At 38.3% G+C, this 25,251-nt stretch overlaps 2 protein-coding genes and 1 pseudogene across 2 annotated transcripts; 1 reads left to right on the top strand and 2 right to left on the bottom strand.

Annotated features, from left to right (window-relative positions):
- Positions 1 to 1,212: 1,212 nt before the first annotated feature.
- On the bottom strand, positions 1,213 to 2,065 carry LOC111904048 (21 kDa protein-like). Its single transcript, XM_023899826.3, has one exon. The coding sequence runs from the start codon at positions 1,964 to 1,966 to the stop codon at positions 1,373 to 1,375; it is 594 nt and encodes a 197-aa protein (XP_023755594.1). The 5' UTR covers positions 1,967 to 2,065; the 3' UTR covers positions 1,213 to 1,372.
- Positions 2,066 to 3,889: 1,824 nt separating this feature from the next.
- Positions 3,890 to 4,912, bottom strand: LOC111904083 (pectinesterase inhibitor 10-like; annotated as a pseudogene).
- A 17,960-nt stretch (positions 4,913 to 22,872) lies between these two features.
- LOC128127647 (uncharacterized mitochondrial protein AtMg00810-like) lies at positions 22,873 to 23,298 on the top strand. Its single transcript, XM_052766306.1, has one exon. The coding sequence runs from the start codon at positions 22,873 to 22,875 to the stop codon at positions 23,296 to 23,298; it is 426 nt and encodes a 141-aa protein (XP_052622266.1).
- Positions 23,299 to 25,251: the final 1,953 nt, after the last annotated feature.

The raw sequence follows: 25,251 nt of genomic DNA, 5'->3' as shown, positions 1-25,251 counted from the left end.
GCCATTATCTTCTTCTCTCTTTCTTACAACTTCAATCGGACACTGGCAATGTCTTCTTTAAAGCCTCACTTCAAATAGGTAGGTACCTTGATGTGTGCTCGTGGACATTACCTCATGCTACTAATTGTTGGGGAACTCATGTTACAAGATGTCATTGTTAGGTTTATGACTGAAATACACAAATTAGGATGTAGAAAAAAAAAAGACACACAAGAGCGTAAGGTTCACAAGATTAGGTTAATGGTGCTACATCAAATATACCCATTCTTGGTCGTCATTGCAGCTGATACGTCCCTTGGCAACCATTAGACTCAACAGCTTAACAATAGCTTGGGTGACACAAAGTGATATGTGGTAGGGTATAATCCAATCAAAGTTACGACAAAAAATGGAAAATTTTGTGTTAGGCTTGTTTGTTTCGGATTTTGTGAGAATCTACAATTAGTGACAAAGTTCTGTATATATACAAACGGTTACATGTAACTGGATAAACATCATGAATGACAATTATATGGCGGTTGACAACCATTTAAACATGTCATGTGCATGCTCCACCCTTCATAACTATACTTACCTCTCAAAACCTACCAAACAACTGTCCCTTTCACAACTTACATATTTTGGGACTTACTGCATATTTGTTGGCCTTTAGTATCTTTGACCTTCGAAACTCGCTAGTAGTTGATCCATTAGCTTTGCAATCCTTCAAAACTGTTAATTAGGGCACAGTCAACGTTGCCCTTGACCCTGCCCGCATGATCGACTGTCTATAAAGGATGTTGACTCTGGACCATGTGACGGATTTTGGTCCTAAACTCGTATTTTAGCATAGCCTTAATCCCCTTTTGTACTAGTGTATATTCCACTAACCTAAAATGCTTGATGAAACTAACACCACCAACATTTTTATCCCCCAAATCCTTTCGGAAATAGGGTTGCACACGAGCCGACCCGAGCTGGAGCTTGACCGGATGGTGTTCTAGCCTCAAAAACTTGATGTAGGTTTGAGCTAGGCTTAAAGAAAAAGCCAAAGCTTGATTCAAGTGTTCCAAAAAGGTTTATCATAGTTTATGTTTAATAAAACAAGTTTGATACAAGCGTGACTTGTGAATTTATATTAAAACTTGACCCTATGTGAACTTATATCAGAACTTGGTTTGTGACATTCTTAGAACAACTTTCGAGCAAAACGAGATATGATAATAGAATATATAAAAGCAATACAAGAAATGATAATATCCTCAAGAGATTATTAATACATGACAATAATTTCAAATTAATAACTTCTCTCAATAATACGTTGCATTTGCAATCAAGGCCATTCACAAATTACTACAAGGCAACAAAAATAAAATTCTGCATCTTATATATGCTATCCGTGTAGAGAAGAAGCATAGATGTTGATCAAAGCCAAAGCATTACTAGCTAAATGGGCGACATTCACAATCTTTCCTCTCACCACCCTTTTCATTTTCGGATCATTAACAAATCCTTCAGAGCACGTATCTTCATCCGTCAATGCAGAACTCACCCATGTTTGTATATCACTCATCACCAACCTGAAATCTTTAGAACCCGGTCGACTCATCTCATCAAGTGACCTTTTCAACTCGTACACCGTGTCACTCAGCAACTCAATACAGTCTTTCATGGCAGAAACCTCCCGGGGAGCCATGCCATGTACTTGTGACAATTTTACCATTGCTGTGGATGTGGTGCGGGTGGTGTCAAGGGTGACTGATAGAGCTGTTTGGGCTAGCAGATTAGGGCTTGTTTGGATAGCACCTGATTGAGTAGACAGAGAGTTGAAGCAGAGTGTAGGGTAACTTGTCAAACTGCATGATGTTCTGATGAATTCCACATTTGTTTTGTCAAGGGCGGAGATTAAAGTAATGGAGGAAGTGGAGAGAAATAATATTAGGAGAATGCTACGAGCTAGAGAATATATTGAATATAAGCCTTCCATATTTAGAAATTCTTTTTGGAGGGTGTGAAAAGAATGTTATATATATGGCTTAAAGTTTGAAGCTAAGAAGGTAGGTTAATTACGATTTATGAAAGTTGAACAAATGCACTCCAAATTTATAGGAAACCAAATGTAAATATCTTCTACAACTTTTCGTTGTTGCTCACCAGCAATAATTAATGAAAACCTCTAACTCTAGTCTCTATCTAAGATGATATGTACATGTGATAGTCTCATGTCAAAATATCTATCAAGTTGCACTAAGCAGCTTGCAATTATGCAATCCTTTAGCCATCCTTTATTGATTTTTGATATTTGATACAAGTAAATGAAGGGGAATTCTTGGGACTAGGTTGTAATTTTGTTATAAGATTCATGGTATTTAATTTAATTTAATATTTTAAAACTGTGGACATTTTTTTTAATGTGATATACACACTTTTTTAGAATACCTAAATCACATATATTAATTATTTAAATATACATAAAATATGTTTATATCTAATTTATTTGGCAATAAATCTTTGTTTGATTAAACTTTTTTTTTTTCTTACAATAACATTTTTTTCTTTATTTTAATCATTTATTTCTAATTGCATATTACAAACAATAAGTTTGATAGACTCATTTCATTTTTTAGGTCAACCAAACATGATATTTGATATTGAAATGTAATGACTCGTTGTGTTACTTTGCTTATTCAATTATTTCATTCTTTGGTAATTTTATTCCATCCAACCTAAGAGATCCTTGGTTCTATATACACCAGCAGTTCAACAAATAGCATGAATTCTTCAAATCCTTCATCTTAGTTTTCAAGTTTGTTTGTTTTAAGGGTTGCCAATATCATGAAAATGGATAAGTTTGAAAGTCAGATATGTATGAAGTGGAGGGGGCTTTACTGGGGTCTAAAGATGGCGGGACACTGTGTTTAAGTTGGACGGCTGGGGACTACACAATTACAATCAACTTTCTGGACCACTTTCTACTCAGTTTGAACATGCTCTCTCTCTCTCTCTCTCTCTCTCTCTCTCTCTCTCTCTCACACACACACACACACACACACACAAACACAGATGAATGCTTTGTTTTGGAATGGTGGATATTTCGAGAGTTAAGACTTTTAATATCTTGTAGATATTTTGAAATTGTAATCAAGATGAAATTTGTGTTGTTTGATGTGTTGAACAAGTTAATTATACAGTAGAATATCCTGATGTACATTTAGGGGCCTACATTAAAGCTTCCTGTTGTATTACTCTCATCTATATTGCTCATGCTTCACTTATTTGAAATGGTGATTAAGTTTTAATTTGTAACTGAGGTATCATTGACTAGTTTTCGACTAATGAACAACAGTAGGTATTTTCAGGATCAGATCATTAGATTGTTAGATCCCTGTCAACTTTGATTCCAGTTTTCTTGGAATCAAATCCCACTTTTTTGGTCATTAGATAAGAATATGGATTCGATTGTTTTCGCCAATTCACCAAATTGTTTTTAAGTTTAAACAAGATCTGTGTCAGATCCCATCTCATTAATGTACATGGTTATGGTTCAATGGTCTTGAACATGTGACCTTATGACGAAATTTTGTGATTCTTTAGAGGCAAGTAATATAGGGTTCTGTATTGATACCATTTGTTTGTTCTTGATTTTGTGTTCTTAGTTATTTATCATAAGCAATGGATAATGCAACATAAAAGTTCACATAGAGACACACCCTTTTTCTCAAATGCAAAAAGCTCGAAACCATACATTCCACCCAATGATACAAAGACTATTTCCATAGATAACATTTGACATATGAAAAGCGGGCGCACATGGTGACTAAAAGCAGGGGAGGGATAACATTCTTGGAAAAACTTTGAAGCAATATGAGAGATGATACTAGAAGTATAAAAACAATAGGAGACATGGTAATATCGTCAAGATAATGTTAATACATGATAATGTTTTTCAAATATATATATTTTCACTCGGTAGTACATTGCATTTGCAATCAAGGGTAGCAAAAGTTTGACCTACATTCACACATCGCTATAAGAAAACCAATACAAAATTTTATGATTACTGTGTGGATGTCTTGAGATTTCGCTGCCTTACTATGTGATTCTTAGAATAGATCTAAGCATCATATCTCTATTTTCCTTTCAACTATCCGCTTAAAGAAGCATAATTATTGATCAAAGCTAAAGCATTGCTGGTTAAATGGGCAACATTCACAATCTTTCCTCTCACCACACTTTTCATTTTTGGGTCATTCACAAACCCTTCAGAGCACGTGTCTTCATCTGTCAATGCAGAACTGACCCACGTTTGTATGTCACTCTTCACTAGCCTAAAATCTTTGGAACCCGGTTGACTCATCTCCTCGAGTGATTTTTTCAACTCGTATACCGCGTCACTCAGCAACTCAATGCAGTCTTTCATGGCAGCAACCTCTTGTGGAGCCATTCCATGAACTTGTGACAGTTTTATCATTGCTAATGAGGTGGTGCGTGTTGTGTCAAGGGTGATAGAAAGAGCTGTTTGGGATAGTAGCTTAGGGCTTGTTTGGATTGCACCTGATCAAGTTGAGAGTGAGTTGAAGCAGAGTGTAGCGTAAGTTGTCAAACTGCATGATGTTCTGATGAACTCGGTGTTTGTTTTCTCAAGGGCAGAGATTGAATTAATGGTGTAAGTGAAGAGAAGTATTATTAAGAGAATGTTAGAGGCTAGAGTATAAATTGAATATGAGACTTCCATATCTAGAAGTTTTATTAATTAGGAGGGTGTGAAGTGAATGTTGTCTGGATTAAGTTTTAAGGTAAGGAACTATGGAAGTAGGTTATGAAAGTCGAGCAAATGGACTCCAAATTTATAGGAAACCAAATGTTGGCTTATCTTTTACAACTATATTCCTTGTTGCTTCTTACAAACAATAGTTAATGAAAGCCCTCAAGCTCTAGTCTTTATCTAAGATAGTGTGTAAATGCGCCAAAATATTTATCAAGTAGCTCTTATAACAACTTTCAATCATGCAAACCGTTAGCCGTCTTTTATTGAATCGTATGCGCTTGACTTTGAATTTTTAATGTTTGATATAATTAAATGGGGGCTTCAATGGGATCTAGAAATGGGACTATGTACAAGTTGGACCGTTGGGGGCTACAGAGTTACAATCAACTTTCCAGACCACTTGCGCGCTACTCAATTTGAACAAGTGATCTCACGTCAGGTAGTTACCCTGATTTGTGCTACTACTTGGATGCCAAATTGGATCCTGTTAGACACTTTCACATAAGTAGTACATTGACCCTACAACTTCTGAGTTCGGTCACAAAACTAAAACAGGGAATGAATTGTTAGCCTATATGTTATTAGCCCACATGTTTATGGGCCTTTTAGGCTTTAGCCTATTAAGTTTTTGTCTTGTTAGTATTTATTCTCTGCTTTTTTCTTTGTAGTTCTTATGTTTTTTGATGGGTTTGAGCCATAAGAACATTTCTATGTGCACATGCAAACCCTAATGCTTGGATCTAGGTTTCTCTAATGAACATGCTTTTCATCCAAGACTTGCAAACCCTAGATCTATGATATACAATTCGAAATTGACAAGACAAAGTAGAACTAGATGATTACCTCTTTCTTGGAAGCTGGACTCTTGTTATCCTTGGAGCTTAGAGTCACAATTGTCACTCCTCCAATGACTTACAAACACCAAAAAGCAAGAGGATGATTTGGAGAGAGGTTGTGGGCACAAAAACGGCTCTAGGAGCTCCTTAGGATTTCTGGTAGCCGATTTCTGTAGCCCCTTGGTCCTTTAAATACTTGAGTAGCTAGGGTTACAGCCAGAAACCCTAATTAGATTACTTAGGCCTTAAGCAGTCCAAGGATCCTTCTAGATTAGGGCTTGGACGAATTCAAGGAGTCCATACACCTTAATTTCGTCCACCTCATGATCCATAAGGATCCACAACCCAAAACCAACTATCAAACAATTGACAGTTCTAGTCCCCATTATTTAATTAATCTCTTTTAGCCACATAATTAATTCTTAATTAATTATTGTCTAATATTAATTAAACTATAGGATTTCTCCTTTAATATATTAATCATATAATATATTAATAAATCATAATAACCTCTTTATTTAATAAATCATCCTATCATGTTGCTTTGGTGAAGGCAACCCAAAAGGACCATGCACAACCGGGTCAAATACTTACCAAATATAGTTACGGGCTTAGACAATAATCCAACATTTTTCATTGAGAAGCTTGTAATTTCTCTCTATCATAATCATACAATATTATCATGGTATCAAAGCGGAGGTTTGATACGTTGTTAGAAGGTTTTGTAGCAGTTTCGTTTAATCTGTTTGATGTTTGTTCGTTTTTGATGTTCATTTGTTTGTTGGTATTCGTTTGTTGTTGTTGTTAGGTCGTTGTTGCTGTTCGATTATAATGCCTGGTTCATGGTATGTATTTAATTTATAATTTATTCCATTTTATAGAGCAACTCAACAAGTTGGGACCCCCCAACTCGTTGAGTAAAGATCATAAGGTCCGCGTATTTTAAGTAATCTACTCGACGAGTTGGGAGGCCTCAACTCGACGAGTAGGCTGACATATATGAAATCCTAATTTCCGGGGTTTGCACCTTATTTAAACACCTTAACCCCAAGGTGTTTGCCTCATTTCCAGCATCTAAGTCCCTAACCCGAGATCTCGAAACCCTAATGCTATTGTGAGTGTTTGTGAGCCAATTTAAGTGTTTTAGTGTGTGCTTGAAGCCATTGGAAGAAGGAAAAGCTTGAGGACACAAGAATGAGTTTATAGATCCAGAATCCTTGCCTCATCTACGACACTTTGCTGGTATAAAGCTTGAACCTTGCTTTGTAGTTGAGTAGATCTCCTTTTTGGGTTTATTTTGCTTGGTTTGGTCCAAATATCATGGTCCTTGGGAGTTGGACATCCCAAATGGGTTACCACTTCAGATCTAAGGTCTTGAGGGGTTTTCATGGCATAAATGTACCAACTTTACGGCCATGGAAGTCCCATGCAACCTTTGGACCATCATTTTGGCTTTTTGGAGCTTCTAATGGCCATGCATGTGGAGAAAGCTGGGAGTTTACGTGATCTTTTTGTCCCTAGAGTCTAGATCTAGGACCCCATGATTTATCTTTTGGTTTTGATGGTGATTGGATTAAGACCTTGGCCTTTTTGGGTTAGGGTTTGAGCTTAATCCATTTAGGAAAGGTATTGATGGGTAAAGTTGGAAACTTTACCCTTATAGTGGCATTTCCAGTTTAGATCTGGAGTATGGGGTGTAGATCTGAAGAATAAGGGCTTAATGCATTAAGAAGGGCCAACAAACTGAAGAACTCGACGGGTTGGGTCGAAGTATCCCGATTCTGTTAAAAGGAAGAACTCGACGAGTTGGAGGAAAACTTGATGAGTTGGATTGCGATTTCACGATTCCGTGATTCATGGGAACTCGGCGAGTTGAAGGGTAAACTCGACGAGTTGAGTCAACTCGGAGTGTTGACTTTGACTTTGACCTAGACTTGACTTTGACCGTAGTTGACCCTAAAAGGGTTATGAACATGAAATGGTATCTAAGGGGTTGTTTTGGTTCATGGAGTGAGTAGAGCTGATTCCGGGCAGAGACGTTTCAGCTATCATCCGACATTTGAGGTGAGTTTCCTCCTGGATTGAACGGGTCGAAGACACCAATGCCGGCCCGTGTATATTATATGTGATGATTAGTAGTTAAGTGTGGGCAGGGCCTGTATCTTTTGAGTATGGATATGGAATGGATTGGTAGATTTGGTTATACTTGTTGTTTGTGTGATACTTGTAGGTGTTTCTTAGTTAGCTGAGTGTGGGCGGGGCCCGTAACTCCTAGTTAGCGGAGTGTGGGCGGGGCCTGTAACTCCTAGTTAGCTGAGTGTGGGCGGGCCCCATATCTCCTAGATAACTGAGTGTGGCCGGGGCCCGTATCTCATTAAGCGTGGGCGGGGCGCGTATTTCATAGGTCGGGGACCGTTATTCGAGTGTGGGTGAGGCATGTCTCTCCTTGAGTGTGGGCGTGGATTGTATCTCCTAGTTGCATGTTATGTGTATGGTATGTGGTAGTTTGAGGGAAATTCACTAAGCTTCGTGCTTACAGTTTTCAGTTTTGGTTTCAGGTACTTCCGGTAGCAAAGGAAAGAGCTCGGGATGACTACATTGCACACACCATGATGTTTAGCCTGGGATGTTTACTCTGATATATTTGACATATGTTTTGATATGGATATACCGTTATGATGTTTTGAGATACTATGACTTATGTTTAAGGAGATGATTTTAATAACTATGGTTTATTTATGATTTAAAAACGAAATTTTTGGGACCGTATTTTATGAGTGTTACAAGTTGGTATCAAAGCCTTGGTTTGAGGGATTCGGGCATACTCTCGGGTGTGTCTGAACTCAAACTGAGGATTTGGTATGAAAATTTTCAAATGAAAATCATTTTTATAAAAATGATTTTTAAAAGAGAAAACAGTGTGGTGCATGCAATCAGCCGAGCTCAAGTAAGTTCTCCCAAATTACCCATACATGTTTATGTTATGATATGAATTGTGAATATGTGAACTGCATGCTAGATTAGAAATAAGGATCTAGTAAGGATGCCTTGTATGCCTACTGTATGAGCTTATTGAACTGCATGCTAGTACTGATTAGTCTGTGATATGATGACCTGATTAGAATATGCTTGGTTTGGTTTACTCAATGCTCGAATGTTGCATGCTTTGTGATTTTAGGAGTTCTAGTTATCTTTAACTAACTAGTGAACGTATACGCTAAGTTACATATTATGAGGACTAAATAATTTCAGAAGGTTAAGTTTAGCCTTATTTCGCAACTCTTGTTTGAGTCCAACCGTTGTAGGGAGAAACCTCTCATTCGAAGAATCATCTGGTCTTAATAAAATGTAATGGTATTCGCGAGCTAGTTAGGGAAAGGTAGCATGGACTTCTTATGCAACTGATGGTGGAGAGTGGGTCAGAGATTACCCTAGGGTAAACCTAGGATGAGATTAGCGCTGAGAGCAGTAGTAGAGAAAGGGACTTGGTGGAGTCAATGCAATTCTTGAGGAAAGTACGGATAGATGTGGAAGGTAGTATGTGCTTGTACTACTAAAAGCAGAGGATCTGTACTCGAGTCAAGGAGGGCCGAGATGAACCCAGGGAACTTGTGTGTATGATCCATCAAGTTATGATGAGTATTCTGATGATTGTTATGGTGTATTTTCAGTATGGTGACGCTACACACTAGACCACTTGGCAGTTCTGGCGCAGGCGAGGGATCAGGCTCGGGCTCTGGAGCCAGGCAGATCGATGATCAGATGATGGAGTTCATTTAATCTGATATCATGTGCAGTAACATTGAACAAACTCCTGTGATCTTTGGTACGGTCAAGGAGGGCATTTTGGAAATTCTTGACGAAAGGTTGGGTGTATTCCGTACCGAGATGGCGGCCATGATGGGAGTTCCGAGGTTGTGGAGCTCTAGAATACCATAGGGCTAGGGACCCCATTGCTAGCAGCAGGTGGTTGGAAGATGTCGCCAATGCCTTTCGCACCAGCTGTTGTCCTGAGGGGGACAAGGTTCGACTTGCTGCCTGCCTCCTGAAGGATAGGGCGTGGGATTGGTGGGAGGAGGTTGGATGAGCTATTGGAGATGATGTTGCTATAGATGCGATCACCTGGAGTGATTTCTCGACTAGGTTCAGGGCCGAGTTCGCACTTGTGATCGAGGTGCAGCAGCTTGCGCGGGAGTTCCAGGATCTCCAACAGATAACTGAGACGGTGACTGAGATCACCGCCAAGTTCAGGGAGAGGGCCCTTCTTGTTCCGCAGTATGTGGCAGACGAGGAGATGAAAAAGGCCCGGTACCATGAGATGTTAAGGAGTGACATACGATAGTTTGCGAGCTGATCCAGCTTCAAGACGCTGAAGGATATGATAGCGAGGGCTCGGGAGAGGGAGATCGATTTAGAGATAGAGAGGAAGAGGAAACCAGATGCGGTGTCTGGTGTGGAGTGTTCGGGCAAGAAGCCCAAGGTGGATTCCCGAGGGAAGAGCCAACAGGGCCGAGGCTACTCCGGCAAGTTTGGTAGGACGCACGAGGGGACGTGCAGGGCGGTTAGTTCGGGCTACTTTAAGTGCGGCCGAACTTGTCACATCAGCAGGGATTATACTGCTACCACCACCTCCACTACCATAGTATCTGATCTGATTTGCTTCTAGTGCAATCAGAGGGGACAAAAGAGGTCCCAGTGCCCGAGTTTAGCAGCAGAAGGACAGGTGGCGGCACCCGCTCCTACTACATTGAGGATTACCGATGGCCACCAGGGCAGAGAGAGGCGCCTATGGCGAAGAGAAGAGCCTTCCAGCTGATAGCAGAGGAGGCACGTGCAGCTCCCGATGTTGTGACAGGAATGTATCTTCTCCTTATCTCTTTATTTATATTTATTATCGCTTATGTTTATGTGTTTCGTTATAGGATCATTCTTAGTGAACGACATATCTGCTCTAGTATTATTCGATTCGGTGGCTACCCGATCTTTTGTATCGCTCGTGCTTAGCAAACGATTTGTTGGATCTCGGAGGGAGCTGGAGTGTTCCCTTGATGTAGAGATTACGGATGATAGGACTATTTGGTTCGCGAGGGTTTATCGGGGATGTACACTGCAGTTGTTCGATGAGCAATATTCCGTTGATTTAGTCCTCATTCCCCTGCGAGGGAATAAGGTTAACGTGGGTATGGATTGGTTGAGCCCCAATGGGGCAGTGATCGACTGCGAGCAGTAGCTTGTACGGGTTCGAACCCCAAGTGGGGAAGGGTTAGTGATTCAGGGCGAGAGGTCACAGTGTGGACCGACTTTGTGTTCTGCAGCGAGGGCGAGACGCTACCTACATCAGGGTTGCGCAGATTACGTCGCCTATTCATGGATACCCGGGATAAGGGTAAGGAGACCGTGCATGATGTACCGATCGTACGAGAGTACCCAAACATGTTCCCATAGGATTTGCCTGGGGTACCTCCGGAGAGGCAGGTAGAGTTTAGGATTGACTTAGTTCCTGGTGTGGCTTCGATAGCCAAGGCACCACATCGGTTGGCTCCTCCCAAGATGCAGGAGTTGTCTACACAACTGCAAGACCTGTTAGACAAGGGATTTATCAGACCGAACAGTTCGCCATAGAGAGCCACACTTATGTTTGTGAAGAAGAAGGATGGGTCACAGATGTGTATTGATTACCGAGAGTTGAATAAGGTGATGGTGAAGAACTGTTATCCCCTCCTAAGGATTGACGATTTATTTGACTAGCTTCAGAGTGCGTCTTGGTTCTCCAAGATTGATCTGTGATCAGGTTATCACCATATGCGAGTCGGGGACGGCGATGTATAGAAGACAACCTTTCAGACTCGCTATGGTCACTATGAGTTCGTGGTGATGCCGTTTGGGCTCACCAATCCTTCTGCCACGTTCATGGACCTCATGAACCGTGTGTATAGACCGATGCTGGATCAGTTTGTGATAGTTTTTATTGATGACATCTTGGTGTATTCAAAGAATCAGGAGCAACACAGGGAGCACCTGAGGGAGGTGCTGGAGACACTGAGGAGGGAGAGACTTTTCGAAAAGTTCTCCAAGTGCGAGTTCTAGTTGCGAAAGGTGTAGATTCTGGGACACATTGTCAACCAGGAGGGTATCCTGGTCGATACGACCAATGTAGAGGTCATGATGCAATGGGAGTTTCCGAGGTCTCCATCCGAGATTCAGAGTTTTCTTGGTATGGAGGGTTATTATCGGAGATTCATCCATGATTTCTCTGATGGGTTTGAGCCAAAACAACATCCTATGTGCTCTTACAAACCCTAATGCTTAGATCGAGGTTTCTCTATTGTACATGAAATTCATCCAAGACTCAAGAGCCCTAATCTAGCATATGTATTTCAAAATAGGCATAAGAATACAGATCTAGATGATTACCTCTTCTTCAATGGCTTGAATCTTCTTGTCTTTGGAGCTTAGAGTCACAAGTGTCACTCCTCTAATGGCTTACAAACACCACAAGGAATAAGGATGAAGGTGGAGAAGAGGAGAGGCACCAAAAACGTCTAGAAAACCTAAGGAATCACTTGGCCACGTTTTTGGGGCTTAGGGGTCCTTTTTTATAGTTAGACTATTAGGGTTTGCAACTAGGAAACCCTAATCTGACTGCTTAAGCCCTAGGCAGCCCATTGACTCCTTTTAGAACATCCCTTGGACGAATTCCTTATGGGCTTCCCATAGAATTCGTCCAACCTATATTGTAAGGTGATCCATAGCCCAATTGCAACTATCTTATAATTACAATTCCAGTCCCCTAAGTTTAATTAATGTCTTTTAGTCACAAAACTAATTCTTAATTAATTCTTGACTAATATTAATTAAACAATATGATTTCTCCTTTAATATATTATTCATATAATATATTAATAAATCATAATTAATCCTCTTTCTCCATAAATCATCCTATCAAGTTGCTTTGGTGAAGGCAACCAAAAAGGACCATGCACAACCGGGTCAAGTACATACCAACTATAGTTACGGGCTTAGACACTAATCCCACAATCTCCCACTTGGATAAGTCTAGTAACTATAATGTAAGTACAATCTGATTAGCAATTGTAGCTCTCAAAGATGCTGTCGAACTCTGATCTTATCAACAACTTGTCCTTTAGATAAGGGATCATATACTCCTCCATTCTAGATATCGTATGAGCTGAGACATGGATTTTAATCATACTCTTTGTTCACGTGTTGTTTCCCGATTTCCAATTTATGATGACTGACAACAGACTACAGTTGAACACATCAACTTAGTCCCGGCTTGGCCAAGCGCTTAGGGTGTCATCACTAAATCATCGAGGGGCCCACATATATTGCTTTTATCCCACTTTGGGTAAAAGGAACGGATAAACTTCGACTCAATGCTCGCTTTTACTCACTCACCGAATCACACACAACAATATGTTTTATAACACCAAGTTACTGGTGTGTTTACATATTATCAATGTGTAACCGACTCACAAGATACAACTCACACATCTCGGTTTCAAGAATATAAGATATTATCGTCTCACCAGTCACTCGTGATAAAATCCATGAAGCGATCCAAGTGAGTGTGGGTTTAATCCAATACTCTAATCTTATAGCAGCACTCATGAACTCTGTAGCAAACTTGTGTTATGACTAAACGCTTTAGTCGATCTATAGACGGATTCATGACAATCTTCTTTCATTCTTACTTCCAAAGAATGAGCGACTGTGGAGGTTTTGAATAATCTTATTATTCGGGAAGTCAAAACATTCAAAGTGAAACACAAGAATAATACTAATTCTATATGGCCCCAAACTTTTGAGTATAAATAAAGCACTTTTTATTTAATCACCATATTGATTACTCATTATTTGTTGTTTCGGGTAATGAACTTCTTACTTGAATTATAACAACAATTGTCCCATGCTCTTAGCATGCACACTATGTTTAGCTATGGTCCTTACTTTGCGAAATAGTATAATTAAATAACATTTTCAATGACACTCATTTCACAATTTGCAATCCTTACCACAAGTGTGAGAATACCAAATTCTTGCCACTTATAGAATATGTTAGATTCTAACAATTTATGCAATGGTCCTTTCGTAATATCATAGCGCCAAAGTCACCAAGACTTTACCAATGAATTTACAAAGTGCTCTATTGGAGATTGTTACAAGACAATTCCATAGTCATGAAGTCTCACATTCAAAGTACATTCCTTTGAACATCCTTCTTGCATAGAAGTTTCTAATCTAGACATAGATTCTCAACGTCCAACTCCCAAAAAGGAAACATTTCCATATTTGCCATATGACAACTCATTCTAAATGGAGTCTTATCTATTCATAATAAAGTCAATATGGTCCATCCATTAGAATACTTCCAACTGTCCACAAGCGACTAATTTTTGGCGAACCTTAGATTGTCCTCGACAGTTGTTTAATTATTTTAGTCAAATCCGGTTCTATTCCCCTTTTCCCTCTAAATGCCCTAGGCATTTGGAAAATTTTAGAACGGTCGAATATTACAGCATATGCAATCGATCCTATACCCGAAGCGTGTGGGATACGATTCATAATGAAAAAATGATACTTTACTAGTTTCTTGCTATAATATTGCCATAATATTTCTATTTGTCGTGTTCTCAAAATTCGAACTATGAAGAGGGATGCCGTAATCATAATCAAACTTTGAGAATGCAAATAATAAATATATCCTTGACTAAATTCAATTAAAATTTCTCAATCTAAGTTTTTAGATTGGAAACAAAGTATAACATTCTCTCCCTTAATTATAACAAAAACAACTTTTCAACCCCTGCAACTTTGCATAGTGAAACTTTTGTTTTTCTATAATTAATATTGCCAACATGCAATAATAATTATTCTCCCACTAACATGATGATTATATCTATTCCAGCATAACAGTTAAACACCCACTAGCTTTGACACGTATTCAGAAAACAGTTGGACTTCTAGAAGACAATACTTATTGATTTCCAAAGTTCATATTTCCAATATGATGTGTTTCGATAACCCTTTATCTAAGCTTCTCAAACTCACACACCTTTCCCTAGACAACTCACATGTGCGTCTAAACTAATTCAGAACTTATATTACTAAGTCCCAAATGTTCAGACTAATTGCCAAATCTCACAATTCGAACTATGAAGAGGGATGCCGTAATCATAATCGAATTTGAGAATGCAATTTACATAATCGCTATCTTCTTAAAATCTCTCTTAGTGAAAGCGTTTCCTCACAATCATTTTCATGAAGGAGAGAAACCTTATGACACTTAGATTTTATGGTGCATGTGTTCCTATCCATGTGACTTTGTCATAACCATAATCATAAGATAATGTTTGTGACAAATCCAAACTCTTATGGACAGAACTTGTTCATTCTTAATTTCTTGCCATCAAGGGTCTCGCCGTTGCTTCCAAGTTATTTAGCAGCTCACCTGTGCCAGTCGATGTACTTTCATTGAACAAGGTGCTTGCCTTATGCAATCTATTGAGAACTCATAGAACTCAGACGCATGACTAACTTAAATGGATTGGCACAGAAACAAGAATACGTCAACACGATAGGTTACAATCCTCAAGTCGTGTGCTAGTGTTTAATAGGTTTACTTCTTGATTTATTCTTGAAATTTTTCAAGATCTTTAGATTCCCACTGACCTCTTTACATATTAGATTCTCTTATCAAGAAACATTTCTTGACAAAACAAATATCCAAGATTTAGTGTGTGTCTATATCAAGACAAAACCTACACGCAATTCGGTACTAGTTGGTCTTTGTCTTATTCAAGACATCACAACTTACCAAAATGTGCAAGTGTAAGAACATTCCTACTTATGATTATCTCACTCAACTCAGAATCTTGGAGTATGACTCTAAGACTTGATTTTGGAACAAAGTACGATACATCTTATTGACTTAACCATTTCAAAATTCTCCATTCCTCTTCTTAGCCAAACCAGTGCACTAAGGTATCCATAGAGGATGAATTGTAATATGGTTCTTACGATTGCCAAGACGATCATAAAACGCGATACAAAAGTACTCTCCCTTCTTCTTAGATTGAAGAAACTTTTTATCTTTCTGCCTTCATTGATTCTACTTATTCGTTCTACCATTCATTGAAACTTTTCAATGATTCAGAATTACACTTAATCTTGTAAGTATAACCATATGTGACATCCCCAATTTCATGGCCAGAAAAGACCGATTTGTTTATGCTTTGTTTTTAAAATCAGAGTAATCGTTTAAAGAAAGTTGTTGTGGAATTTGTCCCCAAAATAAAATAAATAAGATAAGAATTTATCAAAGCATTTCTTAAAGAAAAGTATTTTCATTATATAACAAAATCTCAGGATGTCATGTTCTGATACAGACACATAAGCATAAACAGAACTTACATTTATTTACACTAATGATTTACATATCCTTTATTCTCTCAGTGAAATATGTCTTCGTATTGATACCTGTAATACAAAGAAAACTGAGTGGGTCAGGCTTGGGAGCCTGGTGAGCATATAGGGTTTTCAACCCACAATAATACATTTATTATATTCAATTATCAACAATCAACCCAAATACCCATCCCCATTATCTTCTTTATTTATTAAGGTTTTACCCTAAGAATCGATTATACGTTCTTCATTCATTCCTAAGGGTTTACCTAAGGAACTGGCACACAGTCCATTTGCTTCCACGGTTTATAGAACATGCACTACGTCGCATAGTCACCAGGGTTCATACAATTGGCACTACGTCTCATAGTCACCAGGGTTTACACAATAGGCACTACGTCTCATAGTCACCTGGGTTTACACCAAAAGACATGAAGTCACATTGTCACCAAGGTTTATCAACTAGGCACGAAGTCGCATCGTCACCAACAATTCCATCTACCCATGTTCTACCCAACATTTTTGTAGATATAAATACAAACATAATTTAAATCATTTAACACCCGTATAAAAACATCAATTCCAAATCCATCTCAAACAGATAATTAATATATAACACATAGCACGTATTTTATAAAATACTTCATATTTATGTGTAAGATGAAAGTGACTATACACTCACGCATATAAACAACAATATATATAAATATACACATAACACGTATTTTATAAAATACTTCATATTTATGTGTAAGATGAAAGTGACTATACACTCACTTGATCAGAAGATGATCGGGCAGCACTACGGCTTGTAGAAGTAGTGTTTCTCCGTAGATCTGGAAGATCTTCACAAAAACCGGCTCCTCGCGGGCAGCGCTTCAGCTCGGGAATAACGCTCTTCGGGATCCTCGGGGCTTCGGATCTTGCTTCGGGGCTCGGGAATAATACCGGGGCTTTGGGATATGATTGGCACGCAAATCGAGGCAAAAACTTAGAGAGAAAGTAAGAAAAATCGCAAGGAAATGGCTGATCTCGAGTTCTATTTATAGGCTGCTGGGTCTGGGATTACGCGGGGTGTAATCTCAAATTACGCGGGGCGTGATCTCAAATTACGCGGGGCGTGATCTCAAATTACGCGGGGCGTACTCGAGTTACGCAGGGCGTAATTTGACGTCATTGCGTGTGTCGACTGGTGGCACTTGAGTATTGGTCAGACAAGTTGCATCCGACTGAGTACGCTGGGCGTAATTTGACTCGTCGAACTTCTAAATTGCGTAATTTTCGCATACGAGCTCCGTTTTTTACGTTCTTTATATCCACGCGTAGGTGAGATTACGCTCTACAAATTTCGTTTAGACTCTATTGGCTAATTTTGACTTTATTTTTATTATATTATTTTTAGTAGGTCGGGACTGGAAAACTCCGTTATAAATTCATAGAGTCTTCATCCGACGTCCGTTTTCGCGTATATTTTTATCGTTTCACTACAATTGACGAGATCTTCGATTCTAATTTAGATTGTTTTGGCTAAAAACTGCTCGATCTCAAATCGAGTATTCGGGCTGCATACTTCTAAGCTGAAACTTAGAAAAATCATAACTTCGTCATACGAAGTCAGATTTGGACGTTCTTTTTATGCACACTCACGGTTTAACGAACTCTACAACTTTCGTTTAGATCACTAAGGCTAAATATCGCTCTAACATAAATTCACTTTTTACGTCGCGCTGTTCTGTCGCGAAACTTCGACAGGTCATAACTTCTTCGTTATAACTCGGATTTCGGCATTCTTTATATGCACGAAAACCTTGTAACATATACTATAACTTAGTTAAGATTATTCATTCTAAATAATCTTCTATCAGAAACTTATTTTTGACGCTTATCGTCTTTAAATTGACTAGCCCTGATCTACGGGCGTTACAATTTACTAGACCTTTAGTAAATCATGGTGAATAATGTTATTATTATTTATGGTGGACTTGACTAGTTTACAACATTGTGTACTAGTTCCTTTAGTCCTTCACTAGACTTACATACTTATGTGAATAAGGAATTAGTCTTAATTACTTAAGTACCAAGATTTCCATACATCACACAATACAAGTTGTATGATTCCAAGTTTCTGTCCAATTGAAACTTGGGCGATGGGAATCTTTCCTTACTTAGAAAATTATGACATTACTATAAATAATATAACTAAGAATCACATCCATTTCAATATTGCTAATAATAGAAATACACAAACATCAATTTTTCATACATGTCATTGCAAGGATAAATAAATAAAACAAAATCAAAGTTTATTTTATTGCGGAAAATTTATTCCTTACAACACAAATAATTGAATAACTATGCTATTACATTTCTTAGCAATCTATCCTAACTCTAAAGTAGTAGCTCAAAAAATCCGATCTTCGAATCCATGCGATCGAAATCCATTTCTTCATGATCAGATTCAGCACGCTTCTTTCTTTAAGCTTCCTTTCCTTTCTTCGATTCTACAAAACATCAAAAAATGTAATCTTATCACATAATGTATCAAGAATCAAAAAATGGGAACTTACAGAGTTAGTTAATGGATTTTACCTGAAGCAGAGCCATACGTCTTGACTCTCCCATCTCTTAAATCTCTTAGGTAGACATGGCAACTTCGTCTCCAATGCCCCGTCTCTTGGCAAAAAAAGCAAATTGACTCTTTTGGAACAGCACACAGAACTACTTCAAACTTTGCCTTTCTCTTATGATCAAACTTTTCGACCATGGCATGCCTTTCGTTGCCATTGCCTATATCCATAGAGGCAGATCCACCAATGAACTTTGCTTTTCCAGTGCGCCAAATCATTGCTGATTCAGCAGCATTAAGCAAATAGGTGAGATCGATGAGGGTCACGTCGTGGTACTATCATATAGTACTCTCTTACGAACTCACTATATGAGTCAGGAAGCGACTGAAGAACCCAGTCAACAGCCAGCTTCTCACAGACAACGACTCCCAACATTCTTAACCTATCAATGTGTGACTTCATCTCTAAGACGTGTGAACACATTGACTTTCCTTCTTCATGTTTACTTGTCAAAAGGGCTTGAGTGAGCTTGAACTTTTCAAGCCTTTGAGCTTGTGGGTCAGGGAGAAAAATAGGAGGAGGTGGAGGAAGTGAAGTATGATCTCGTGTTCCTTGATCGAATCGTGGAATATCATCTTCATATGGAAGGCTTGTTCCATGGGATTTGAGAAGACCATAGTTGTCATAGTTTGACATCTACAAAACGGGAGAAAATTCAAGTTAGTTGATTGATTTAGTCCTTAATAAAACACTCAAATGAGATATTAAGGCTAGGACCCAACACAATACTCTACAACTTGGGAGAGGGATGCCGTAACCCAAATTGAAGAACATTTGAAGGTAAGTGAATGACGATTCACTAATTTTCCACCATGAAAAACGAAAAAGAGATTAAGTTTTAAATGTATTGAAAACTCCTAGATCCTTTGAGATTCATTGAACTTTTCAATGGCATGTTTAAATCTCGATATGCCCCTCGATTTGTGACTTGGATGCCGAGGATCACAAAATAGGGTGTGAATAAGCATGCAAACTTACATGGTGCCCCCAATGTTACAGTCATCTATTCGATGTGCCGGTTAACCACACATGCTCCACCTTTGCTTAGAACCCATTTAGTGTGTCGGTTAACCACACACGCTCCACTAACGTCTTAGCAAGGGTACAAAGTGTAATTTCATGGAATTGCATCAATTCACTTTTGCCTAAAGTAACTAAGATTGGGAATGTTTTGTAAAACATTTAGTTACTTTAATATTCATTATACTTTTAATGAGGAGAGGGTTTTCCCTATCCTACCCATTCGGCTAACGACCCTCCACCAATCAAGGAAGCGGTGGGTGATACTGGACACCCATTAAACGACCATTTTACAAGCCATAAACTTATACCCGCCTTATAGATTGGCTTCGTGAATGAGGCCTACTAACGGTAAGACTAGCAATTTAAGTTATACATATATAATATTAGACTTTTAATGTTATATATAGTATAAGGGTGTATTTTACACTTTTAAAGTACTATGTGGTCTAATTTAACAAATTACACTTTTAATTTAATAAAATGTAAACCATATCATTATGGATATATTGAATCTCTTTAATTATACACTTAATTAATTTAATAAAACCATAAGGGTGCAATTTAAACTTTTTCAAAAAAAACACGGTTTTAGAATTTAACATTTTAAAATTAAAATTTTAATTAAAATTTAAATTCCAAAACTTGAGGGCAAGTTTTGAAACATTTCAAATCATTAGGGTTTAGAATTTATATATTTCAAAATTGAACTTTTTAATCAAAAATTTAAATTCCAAAACTTGAGGGCAAGTTTTGAACTTTTCAAAACACAAAGGATCAAATAGCAAATAATTTTAAATTAAACAATTAATTTAATGATTATCTAAATTTGACCTAATCAAGATTATTTACAAGATAATTCACCAAATAAATTAAATAGTCAAAGATTATCTTATAATTAAATGATTATTCAAATAAATGGTAATTATCTTTTAATTTGGTAAGGATAATCATAATATATATATAAAAATCGGATTTTATTATTCAAAAACAATTTTGGTGATTATCCAAACACAAAATCAGTCAAAAATCCGAATTTTGAGCCATCTGATCCACAGACTCGTCGAGTAGGGTACTGCACTTGTCGAGTCTGTCAAACAGACTGGGCTCACGTCGTGAACTCTGTGAGTCACGTCGTGAGCTGGGTATTTTCAGAAAAAACGATTTTCATATCAAGCAATGAACGAACATATTAGAATCAAATACAATTGAAACCAATCAAGGCTCTGACCTATGTGTTCATGCAAACCCTAATGCTTGGATCTAGGTTTCTCTATTGTACATGCAATTCATCCAAGACTCAAGAACCCTAATCTAGTATATTTATTTCGAAATAAACATAAGAATACAGATCTAGATGATTACCTCTTCTTCAATGGCTTGAATGTTCTTGTCTTTGGATATTAGAGTCACAAATGTCACTCCTCTAATGGCTTACAAACACCACAAGCAATAAGGATGAAGAGGGAGAATAGGAGAGGCACCAAAAACATCGAGAAACTCTAAGGAATCAGTTGGCCACGTTTTTGGGGCTTAGGGGTCCTTATTTATAGTTAGGCTATTAGGGTTTTCAATTAGGAAACCCTAATCTGACTGCTTAAGCCCTAAGCAGCCCATGGACTCCTTTTAGAACATCCCTTGGACGAATTCCTTATGGACTTCCCATAGAATTCGTCCAACCTATATTCCAAGGTGATCCATAGCCCAATTGCAGCTATCTTATAATTACAATTCCAGTCCCCTAAGTTTAATTAATGTCTTTTAGTCACAAAACTAATTCTTAATTAATTCTTGACTAATATTAATTAAACAGTATGATTTCTCCTTTAATATATTATTCATATAATATATTAATAAATCATAATTAATCCTCTTTCTCCATAAATCATCCTATCAAGTTGCTTTGGTGAAGGCAACCAAAAAGGACCATGCACAACCAGGTCAAGTACATACCAACTATAGTTACGGGATTAGACACTAATCCCACAGTCTCCCACTTGGATAAGTCTAGTAACTATAATGTAAGTACAATCTGATTAGCAATTGTAGCTCTCAAAGACGCTGTCGAACTCTGATCTTATCAGCAACTTGTCCTTTAGATAAGGGATCATATACTCCTCCATTCTAGATATCGTATGAGCTGAGACATGGATTTTAATCATACTCTTTGTTCACGTGTTGTTTCCCGATTTCCGATTTATGATGACTGACAACAGACTACAGTTGAACACATCAACTTAGTCCCGGCTTGGCCAAGCGCTTAGGGTGTCATCACTAAATCATCGAGGGGCCCACATATATTGCTTTTATCCCACTTTGGGTAAAAGGAACGGATAAACTTCGACTCAATGCTCGCTTTTACTCACTCACCGAATCACACACAACAATATGTTTTATAACACCAAGTTACTGGTGTGTTTACATATTATCAATGTGTAACCGACTCACAAGATACAACTCACACATCTCGGTTTCAAGAATATAAGATATTATAGTCTCACCAGTCACTCGTGATAAAATCCATGAAGCGATCCAAGTGAGCGTGGGTTTAATCCAATACTCTAATCTTATAGCAGCACTCATGAACTCTGTAGCAAACTTGTGCTATGACTAAACGCTTTAGTCAATCTACAGACGGATTCATGACAGTCTTCTTTCATTCTTACTACCAAAGAATGAGTGATTGTGGAAGGTTTGAATAATTTTATTATTCGGGAAGTCAAAAGATGCAAAGTGAAACACAAGAATAATACTAATCCTATATGGCCCCAAACTTTTGAGTATAAATAAAACACTTTTTATTTAATCACCATATTGATTACTCATTATTTGTTGTTTTGGGTAATCAACTTCTTACTTGAATTATAACAACAATTGTCCCATGCCAAAGATGAAGGTAGTCCGTACTATGATTGCAACTGCATCCGTTCAACATTGGAAGATCTTTCAAATGGATGTCAAGAATAACTTTTTGAATGGTGACCTCCATGAAGAGGTTTATATGTGTCCTCCCCAAGGAATTTGGCACCAACCGCGTGAGTTTTTTCGGCTTCATAAAGCTTTGTATGGTCTCAAGAAAGCACCTCGTGCTTGGTTTGAGTAATTCTCCACAATCATTACCTCTCTTGGATTTGTCCAAAGTAATCATGATTCGGCTTTGTTTGTTAGATGCTCGAGTGCATGACGAGTTCTTTTGTCCTTATATGTGGATGATATGATTATTACTGGTGATGACCATGGTGGTATTGAGTCTTTGAAGCATGATCTAGCTCATATATTTGCTATGAAGGATTTGGGATTACTGCTTAATTTCTTGGGTATTGAGGTAGCTCAGTCTAAGAAACGATATCTTCTTTCTCAAACTAAATATATATCTGCCTTGTTTACAAGGGGGAGCCTCTCTGATAATCGGACTATTGATACTCCTCTAGAAATCGATGCACGGTACTCTCCTACTGATGGTGTTCCTTTCTCCGATCCTAATCTTTATCACATTGTCGTGGGAAGTTTGGTTTTTCTCACTGTTACTTGTCTGGATATTGCTCATGTTGTTCATGTTGTCAGTCAGTTTGTTACTGCTCCTACCTCTGTTCATTGGGTAGTTGTTCTCCGTATTCTGAGATATCTTCGTGACACTTAGTTTTAAACCCTCTTGTTTCCCTCGACATCTTCACTTGAGTTACGTGCCTATAGTGATACTGATTGGGATGACGATCATCATAATCGTAAATCCACCATCAAATTTTGCATATTTCTGGGAGAGTCTCTCATTTCATGGAAGAGCAAGAAACATGACATTTTCTCTAGATCTTCCACAGAGGTTGAGTATCGTGCTATGACTGTTATTACATGTTAGATTATCTAGTTACCGTCGCTGCTTGCCGATATGGGAGTTCACATTTCTTCACCTACTCCTGTGCATTGTGATAACAAAAGTGCGATACAAATTGCCAAGAATTCTGTTTTTCGTGAGTGGACGAAGCACATTGAGATTGACAGTCACTTCACCCGTCATCACTTAAAACTCGGAATCATATCACTTCCGTTTGTTTCATCAACCTTGCACCTTGCGGATATTTTTACGAAGGATCTATTGGCTTCTCGGTTTTGGTTCTTGTGTGACAAACTTTCAATGCTTATTGCTGTGACATTGTGAGTTTGAGGGGGGATGTTAGCATATATGTTATTAGAACACATGTTTATAGGCGCTTTATGCTTTAGCTTATTAGGGTTTTGTCTTGCTAGTATTTATTCTCTGCTTTCTTCTTTGTAGTTTTTATGCTTTTTATTGAGAACCTTGTAATTTCTCTTCATCATAATCATGTGCCAATATTATCATCAATCACTAATTATTCATGTATGTAAGGCTTGTTTGTTTCAGAATGTGTGAGATACCGATTCCCGAAACCATGGGCGGAGCCACCTATGAGTTAGGATAGGCCCAGGCCCACTCTTAAGTTCTAAAAAAAATCATATTTTCCTTATATATATATATATATATATATATATATATATATATATATACACATATATAGGGGATAGGGAATATACATTACAGCCCCACCTAAGCTTAGATACTAAACATCTAAAATATGTCGTTTTAACTTGGAAAATATACCCGGTTTGGTTTCACTTGGTAAATATACCATCCTAAAGAACATTTCTTTCTTTCATTATCGTTTTACCATCTCTGTTTTCTTTCCTCCATTATCGTTTATTACTTCACCCAAGTGAACATTACTTTTTTCCACGGTCACGAAGGGCAAATATAATCAATATTCTGGCTTCCTTATCTAAACCCTAAACCCTAAACACTAAACCCTAAACCTAAACCTAAACCCTAAACCCTAAACCTTAACCCTAAACCCTAAACCCTAAACGTAAACCCTAAACCCTAAACCCTATTATGTCGATCTTGAATTTACATCTTCAAGTATTAATCGTGAATCCACTAACTGTAATCTTTATATAGTAAAACAATGTATTTTCAAGAGGTTTAGTACCTAAGCTTAGGTGGGGCTGTAATGTTTATTCCCTTTTCCTATATATATATATATATATATATATATATATATATATATATATATATATATATGGGAGCGTTCAATCGAGAATATTTATGGCCACCTCCACCACCCATCGCTACCACCCACTCACTACCCCCCATTATGACCACCACACGCCACTACGCCAACCAACAACCACCACCACCCCAACCCACCCACCCATACACCACCACCACCCGCCTCCACCACCCATAACTACCACCCCCACCCACCACCCACAAAAACCACCACCACCATCACCCACCACCACCACCCATTACCACAACCCACCTCATGCATCACCACCACCCGCCACAACCACCCATACCCACCACCTACCAATACCACCACCACCCACTATAATCACCCACCACCACCAACCACCACCGACCACCCATCACCACCACTACCACCAGCCCACCCACCAAAACCACCACCCAACACCATCACCACCACATGTCACTACCACCCGCCACCCGCCACAACCACCCATCGCTACCACCCGCCATCACTACCCTCACCCACCACCCACTAAAACCACCACCCAC

This window comes from Lactuca sativa, chromosome 8 (genome assembly GCF_002870075.4).
Source record: "Lactuca sativa cultivar Salinas chromosome 8, Lsat_Salinas_v11, whole genome shotgun sequence".
NCBI lineage: Eukaryota > Viridiplantae > Streptophyta > Magnoliopsida > Asterales > Asteraceae > Lactuca > Lactuca sativa.
Note: the sequence above shows the minus strand (reverse complement) of the source record. Positions and strands in the feature narration are given on the sequence as shown.

Bases quoted from the DNA above. Each gene is read 5' to 3' on its own strand.
- LOC111904048 (XM_023899826.3), bottom strand. From the start codon at position 1,966: ATGGAAGGCTTATATTCAATATATTCTCTAGCTCGTAGCATTCTCCTA.
- LOC128127647 (XM_052766306.1), top strand. From the start codon at position 22,873: ATGATTATTACTGGTGATGACCATGGTGGTATTGAGTCTTTGAAGCAT.